General features: G+C 42.0%; 1 protein-coding gene across 1 annotated transcript; it reads left to right on the top strand.

The window, feature by feature from the left end:
* Positions 1 to 3,713: 3,713 nt before the first annotated feature.
* On the top strand, positions 3,714 to 8,132 carry LOC129681174 (protein Shroom2-like; the record flags this gene model as incomplete). Its single annotated transcript, XM_055613048.1, has 2 exons — positions 3,714 to 6,180; positions 8,032 to 8,132. Coding segments are annotated over 2 exons (2,568 nt in total), but the record flags the coding sequence as incomplete, so codon positions are not given.
* Between the last annotated feature and the right edge of the window lie 322 nt (positions 8,133 to 8,454).

Here is an 8,454-nt window from a genome sequence, read left to right as displayed (position 1 = left end):
ACACACACACACACACACACACACACACACACACACACACACACACACTTCATACTGCATAAGAGAAAAACATGTACCTCCCACTCACCACCATCTTCCTGTCTACCTCTTCCTCCTTTCCTCCTTGTTTTTGAGATATGGTCTCTCAATACATGTTCTGGTTGGTCTGGTGATTGCTAAATAAAACAGCCTGTTTTTGAACTATTGGCCATCTTCCTGTCTCAGCCTGCCAGTTACTAGAATTATAAGTGTACACCACTACATTTAGTTTCCTTCTTCCATGCCCAAATAGAGATGGAACCCAGGGCTGTTTGCATACTAGGCAAGTGCTCTACCATTGTTATATCCTCAGCTCAGCAATTACTCTTCTTGAGCCATCTCAAATTTCATTGAGGCTGCTAGGAGAAATGTTTCTCTGGTAACAGATAGCAAAGTCAAGTACTTATGTGATGTAAAGGAAGTACTTCTCAAACGCAGCACTACATAATATTCACAGCAACAAGACCGGATTGTATTTATTTTGGAAAAGCTTCCCAACTGAGCAGTAAAACAGGGTAAAAAAAATGTGTGCCTCATGTTTCTTCATTAAAATGAGTTGAATGTAATGGAATCTTCCACTTACCAGCTTAGCCGGTCACTCCATTAGAGAAATATCCATGCTACCCATATCTTTGTAGAAATTAGGCTTTGTGCTTTTTATATCTGCATGGATTTAGATCTTCATTGGTAGTGAATAATCAGGAACATGTTCTATACAAGAGGGACTCAGTTTGTCTTCAAAGAAAATGGTGTCAATGCTAAGTGGTCATCTGTTACTTAGTTTTACCAGTAAGAGACTTACAATCATATATGCACAGTAACTATTCCGAAGAGTAATTATTTTCTCAGTTACGTACTTATTCTGTCTTAGACACAATCCTGACTAAGAATGTTTGTGTGTTTTGAGTGAGAGTGTGTAGCCCAAATGAGACTGAGTAGAGCAGTATATGATCCTGCTTATAAAGCCTATTGTTTCTTGTCTTGGTCAGTATCCAACTGAGAATTTAAGGATGAACCATTTGTAATTAAATATTTCAGAGTGGAAAAAGAAATGTTATTTCTGGAATTTCTCTTGTAATTCAAAAGTTGTGCTCATTTGATTGCTTCCTTAGGAGGAATTTTGTGCACTGCAGCCTATGTATTAAAGGGTGTTTTTCAGTGGCTTTGTTAATTCTTCAACTCAACTATTGTAACACAACATGTTACATGAACATGGCTGTGTTTCTGTAAAACTTTATAAGTTAAAATTTTAATTTTATATAATTATCTTAGGTCAATCAAGAGAGATAGTCCTGTTTAATCTTCCTTTGGCTATTTAAAATATACAAATGGGTTCAAGCATATACTTTCTCCTCTAGCAGATTCAGGGTATTAGGGCTTGTGTTGATGTCCTTGACCCATTTAGAGTTTAGTTTTGTGCAGGGTGAGAGATAAGGCTGTGTTTTCGTTCTTCTACATGTAGCTATCCAGTTTGACCAGCACTGTTGAAGATACTAATCAGCCTTTTCTCCAATGTGATTTGTTGCCTTTTTTGTCAAAAAATTAGGTGGCTATTGGAGTATGGGCAGATATGTGGGTCTTCAGTTCTATTCCATTGTTTTTATGTCAGCATTGTGCTGGGGTTTTGTTGTTGTTTGTTTGTTTGTTTGTTTGTTTATGGCTCTGTTGCCTAACTTAAAATCTGCGATGGTAATAACCTCAACATCTTTTGTTGGTGTTTTTTTTTAAATGTTCAAGATTGTTTTAACTATCCTGGGTCTTTGTAGTTTCATAAGCAATTTAAGATTGTTTTTTCAATTTCTGTGAAGAATTGTGTTGGAATTTTGATGGGGATTGCATTGAGTCTGTAAATAGCTGTTTATAGAATGGCCATTTTCACAGTATTCATCCTACCAATCCATGTGCGTAGAAAGCCATTCTATTTTTTGGTGTCTTCTTCAGTTTTTTCTTCATTGCCTTAAAATTTTTATGATGCAAGTCGTCCACTTTCTTGGATTTATTCTAAGAGGTGTTTTGTTTTGTTTTGAATACTATTATAAGTGGGATTGTTTCTCCAAACTTCTTGGTGTATGTTTGCTGTTTGGCTTTTGATTTTTTTATATGTTAATTTTACATCCTGCTACTTTGTTGAAAGTGCATACCAGCTATAAGAGATTTCTGTGGAGTCTTTAGGGTCTTTATGTATAGAATCATATCATCTGCACATAAGGTTTCTTTGACTTCTTCGTTTCCTATTTGTATCCTCCATATCTCCTTCTAGTTTAGACTTTAAATGCTATATTGAACACAGTGGGGCAGAGTAGATGTCCTGTCTTGTTCCTGATTTTAGTTGAAATGCTTTGAGTTTTTCTCCATTTATGAAGATGTGGGCAATAGGCTTGCTATATATTTCCTGTATTATATATCCTCTGTGTTCCTATTCTCCAAGGATTTTGTCAAAGACCATCTAATGAGAGAGATGTCATATGGTCTCTGTTCTTGAGTCTCTTTTATGTGGTAGGTTACGTTTGTTGATTTATGTGTGTTGAACCATCCCTGCATCTTTGGGATGAAGGTGACTTGGTCATGGTGGATGATATTTTTTTTAATTTTATTTTTCTTATTAGTTACATTTTGTTAACTCATGGTGGATGATCTTTTTTGTGTATTTTTGAATTTGGTTTACAAGTATTTTTGGGGGGGGGAACTTTTGTAGCCATGTTCTTTCAAAAATAATTTTTTTGTTGGGTCTTCATCCAGTTTTAGTATTAGGGTGATATTGGCTTCATAAAAAGAATTCGGAAATGCCCTTGCTATGGAATAATTTGAGGAATATTGATGTTACTTCTTTGAAGTTTTGATAGAATTCCACACTGAATCCTTCTGGCCCTGAGATTTTTAAAGTTAGAAGATTTGGTTTTGTTTTGCTTTTCAAGACAAGGTCTCACTACATAGTCCTGTCTGTCCTGGAATTCACTCTGTAGGCAATGCGGGCTTGAAACTCAGAGATCTTCCTACCTCTGCCTCCCAAGTACTGGGATTAAAGGTATGTACTTCCACTCCTGGCTAAGTTGGAAGAGTTTTAGTTGTTGTTTCAATCTCATTGGATGTTTTGAGTCTGTTTAAATTATTTGGTGAGATGGCTCTGTGGGTAAAAGTGCTTGCAATGCAAGGTGACTTGAGCACAATCCCTGGAACACATGGAAATGCGGAAAAAACGAACCAATTCCACCAAAGTTGTTCTCTGACCTCTACAACACATGTGCTTTGACACATTCCTACGCATGCATGCGTACACACACACACACACACACACACACACACACACACACACACAGACAGTAAAAAACAAATTAAAAAAAAATTAGAGTTAAAATGACCTGAGCTGTCATTTTTCAGTTCCTGCTCTTAACCAATGAAGGACAACAGAAATGTTAATTCAGGTACTGCCTGCATCACTGTGGACATTAGTTCAAGAAAATGTAGTAGCGTTGAACAAGTGTTTGAAAAGGCACTCATTAGATTGACAGTATTTTTAGTGTGCCTTCAGAAATGCTTCCTTCCCTAAGTTCCCAATCAGTTACTGTTGAGTATCCTCCTCCTCCTCCTATGTGGAGTACCAGCTACACTCACAATGCTGTTGTCCTCATATCTTGCTCTTTGCAAACCTTTCTTTGTGCTTCTTCTTCTTGTAGTTCTTCCTCCCATGATTTATCTGGCTCATGGGAGCACACAAGCCTACAGCGCACTTCTGACCACTTCAGTTCCGTGAGCAGCATAGACAGCCTGGACCACAGCTCCCAGCTCTACCCATCTGGACACCTCTCATCTGCCAAGTCCAACAGCAGCATTGACCACTTGGGTGGCCACAGCAAGCGGGACTCAGCTTATGGTTCCTTTTCTACTTGTTCTAGCACCCCTGACCACACCTTGCCCAAGGCCGATGCCTCTTCTACTGAGAACATTCTCTACAAAGTTGGCCTTTGGGATTCCTCTAGGCCAGGCACCAGCCGACAGAGCCAGTCTGCAAATGATCCTCAGGGACTGCAGGACAGGCCATCACATTTCACACCCAGAATTCCTGGTAATAGGAGTAAAAGCCCAAGGCCAGAGGATAATGTTGAGCCCAAAATAGCCACTTCTGGGAGAGCCAATTTTGGGCCTATCTGGTATGTTCCTGACAAGAAAAAAACCCCATCTTCTCCTCCTCCTCGTGCACCTCCTTTGCGCAGTGATAACTTTGCTCTGGCAGCAAGGGGTCATGAAAAGGCACGGGCCCCTCCGTTTTCAGACTTAGCCAGTATGCAGCACTTTACCACCCAGCCCCATGTGCAAACCTGGGGAGATCACAGACTGGAAACTACAGATCGACAGTGGAAGCTTGCACACCCAAGCAGTGGCAAAGAAATAGAAAATTTGGGTTACCAGCCAGAAGGCCACCTAGTTTGCCGTTGGCTATGCTCTGATGATAGAGCAGGCAGATCCACAGGGGCTCCAGGCAGGCTCCAGTTCTCCCTGTCTAGCTCAGATGTGCAATTCCTGAAGTCTAACCATGGGGGTCAGCACACACGACAGTGCAGTGACGAGAGCACAAGGGTCCCCTCATCACCAAGGGAGTTGCCTCATATAACTGCTGGCAGAGGTCTGCAGGAGCCTCTTGCACTATCCCAGGATGACAACCCCGCTCAGGTAAGGTGTCCTGGTTTTGCCAACCAGAAGCTGGATGAGAGAGGGAAGAGCCACTATTTTTCTGTACCCTCCAGGCAGCCTGTGCAGGGGAATGCCCAAGTTGTGATACCGCGAGGTGACTGTTGGCATTCAGACACAATTCCTGTGGACCTTGAATATCCATTCTTGCGCCTAATGAGCCAGAGGGGCTACCTACAGCAGCATGAGGAGACCCTGGCCTCTCATGAAAGAGAGGGGTATCACCAGCTAAATGAAGGAGTTGAAGGCTGCTGCTCAGGAATCCAAGAGCCTCCTAGAGCCAGCCATACTGTAAGAGCTGGTCTGCAGTGTCCTGGCGATGACTTCAAGTTGGTGGATGGAGAGAATATTTCTCGTCAAAAGACACCTATGCTGCACTCTCTGACCCAAGATGGGGCATGGAGACCTGAGAACAGCAAGGATTGTGAAAACGAGAAAGCACCACTGCTCGATGGCCAGATGAGTAAGCCCACACGGAGGAGTGACCGCTTTGCCACAACACTGAGGAATGAGATCCAAATGCACAGAGCAAAGCTGCAGAAGAGCAAGAGTACAGTGACACTGGCTGGAGATAGTGAAGCTGAAGACTGTGCTGGAGACTGGAGAGCTGATGTGGAGGCTGTCCCAGAAGGTTCCTTCCCCATCATCTATAAAGAGCACCTGAAGGAGGCCCAGACACGTGTCCTGAAAGCCACCTCTTTCCAGCGCCGTGATTTAGATCCCACCCCAACAGATCAGTATCAAGGACCACCAGAACACAGGACTTGTGACCACACCGCCTCATCTTCTTTATCTTCTTTCCCTGGGGAGCCAGACACTGGCTCCTACCTCTGTGAGGCAGGTCTGGCCAAGGCACCCTCTTCTGGAGGAAGTGTATCCCACATTCTCCGAATTGGAGGTCGGAAACGGTTCACAGCAGAGCAGAAACTGAAATCCTATTCTGAGCCAGAGAAAATAAATGAAGTGGGGCTCTCAGGGGACCACAGTCCTCATCCTAATGTTAGGACACCTGAGGATACTGTGGGTACATTTGCTGACAAGTGGAAGTTTTTTGAGGAAACAAGTAAATCTCTTCTCCAAAAGCCAAGCCATAGGCAAGCTCTCTGTGGGCTCCCAAGAGAGAAAGCTGAGAGGCCACAGACAGGAGCCCATGAGGATGAGAGTACTGTGCACTGGTTCCAGAAGAGGTCACGGGCTACCTCCTGTGGAGAGATCCTCAGTAATGACAGAAAAGTAGAAAAGGCCCCAGAGAAATTGAATCCACCCAGAAGGCTTGGAACCTTTGCAGAATATCAAGCATCTTGGAAGGAACAGAAGAAACCTCTGGAAGCCAGGAGTTCTGGGCGGTACCATTCAGCAGATGACATTCTGGAAGCTGGTCTAGATCAGCAGCAGAGGCCACAATACATTCATGAACGTTCCCGTTCATCACCATCCACAGATCATTACTCACAGGTATGCAGTATTACCATAAGCCAAGACCTAGCTTGCACAGGGCACCACCTTAAGACAGTTAGGGCACACCCAACATATATGATGGCTCACAAAGTTGCAAGTGTGTCATTTTTTAGTTTGAAAGATAAGGGGAATGAAACTGCTTCCAGTGCTATCATTTTAAGTGCCATATTTGTTCAAATACATCTCTTTCATTTTCGGCTCCCTTTTCACTAACTTTCACTTTGCCATCTTTGTACTTAATTAGCTTGTGTCTATTCTGTTGCTAAGCAAATAACTCTAGGTGCTGGGAGACTATAGGAAGAAGTCACTTTATCTAGTGAAGTGGAGATGGGTGCTTTATATAAAGGCTTAACATACACTAGCAATTTCTTTAATGATTTTATTTTCATGTCTGTATGCCACATGTGCCCACAGAAGCTAGATGTACCCCCTAGATCTGCAGTTACAGGAGACTGAGCTGTCTAAGTGTGTGCTGGGAATGGAACCCCAATCCTCTCCATGAGCAGCAAGAACTCTGCTGAACCATTTCTTTAGTACACCCCACCCATTCACTTTTGAAATATCGATGTCAGGGTGTGGCCAAAAATAATAAAAGTTAAAAGTTAATGTAATTTACTCTCTAATATTTGTTATCTTTATATCCCCCTTACCCAATTCCCAGGGTTGAACTTTGCACATTTTAGACAAGCAGTCTACCATGCATTTATACCCATAGTCTTCTTTTTACCTTAGTTTTCTTTTTTGAGACAGGATAACTTTGTAGTTCAGATACACCTTGAACTCGTGATCCTCTTTCCTCATCCTCCTCAGTAGTTGAGATTATAGAATTGCTCTGGTAAAATGCAATTTAATGATGCATTAAATTAGTATACTCTTTCCCCCTTCATAGTGCTGGGAATAGAACATAGGGCCTTAGGATTATTAGGCTATCATCTTTCTTGAACTATACCCTCAGCCCTTTTCTAGCTTTTTTTGTTGTTTTATTTTTTTATTTTTTTTTTTTGAGTTTTAAAACAGGGTTGTAATTCAGGCTGACCTCAAACTCACTTATAAAACAGACTGGCCTCAAACTTACAATCCTCCTGCTTCTGCCTCCCAAGTAATACAATTATAAATGTGTACCACCATACCTGGCCCTCTTGCACTATTTTAGGGGAAAGTTTTGATGCTTGAGTTAACTTTGAGCTTTGTAGAAACCTATATAGTCTTACCAGTATTTTAGTGTCCAATGTCAGTCACTTTACATGTGCTTTTCTTCTTCCTCAGTCCCTCTCTGTGCTTTTTCTGTGTATCTGATCTATGGGGGAAAGATACCTACTATGTTGTGCATGTAAGGATAGTTGCCTTTTTGCTTCTGGCATTTGGTACTAGAAGTGCATGCAAACCTATGGAGAGCTTGTTTCTGCTGTTAATATACTCTGCCTTATTCACAGTTCAGTGTGATCTCTGAGAACTCCATGCCTTCTTAATCAGGATTAAGAATCCGAGCCCCCACAAATCCTACACTATGAAGTTTTTCAGTAATGACTTGTGGCCAGCTGTCTTTTATTATGTTTCTTTTAGCCACATGTGTCACATGGTAACAGCTCTCACATAGGAGTTCTGTTTCCTGCTTAGAACTGAAATAGATGCAGTGGTCCTAAGTCAATGGTCTCAGTAAAGTGCCTTGTGGAAATGAATAGCCATGTACTGTGACCAGCTCTCAAATCTGAGACAATGAGCCTTGCCACAGGCATTGTGGGACAGGCACACAAAGCGAACCCACAAATGAGAGGTTTTATAATAATAGCCGTCTCAGGCATGCAGGCAGTTTGATGACTCTGTGTCTTATGGTGTTGCTCTTCACAGGAAGTGCCTGTTGAGGCAAACAGACAGGCAGAGGACTCTGGTGAGCACAAAGAAGCACTTCCCTGTACACTGCAGACTGAAGAGGAATGCTCTGCTCCAAGGTGGGTAAATTGTGGATTTGGGGTTCATGAAAAGTTTTGTTAGGGGTGAATGCTAGGCTAACAGAATAAGTCTGGGTTTTGCTAATGGAATGTGATTTCCACTATCACTGAGATCTTAGAGTTTGGAGGAGAGAAAACCTGTGGATTCCACAGCACTGCCCAGAGATGCAGTGCAATAATGACCTTTGGTGTTCTTAAAATTGCTGTTGTGTTTTCCTTATAGTAAAATGACTTATGGAGACAAAATAAATGTCCAGTTAATATCCTTGAACAAGTACTTAACTGAACAGATACTTTTGCTGTCGGGCATACAGCTGTGTTT

The sequence above is a fragment of the Psammomys obesus genome, unplaced genomic scaffold (assembly GCF_907164565.1).
Source record: "Psammomys obesus unplaced genomic scaffold, mPsaObe1.curated_primary_1811, whole genome shotgun sequence".
Taxonomy (NCBI): Eukaryota; Metazoa; Chordata; class Mammalia; order Rodentia; family Muridae; genus Psammomys; species Psammomys obesus.
This window is presented reverse-complemented; position numbering and strand designations above follow the sequence as displayed.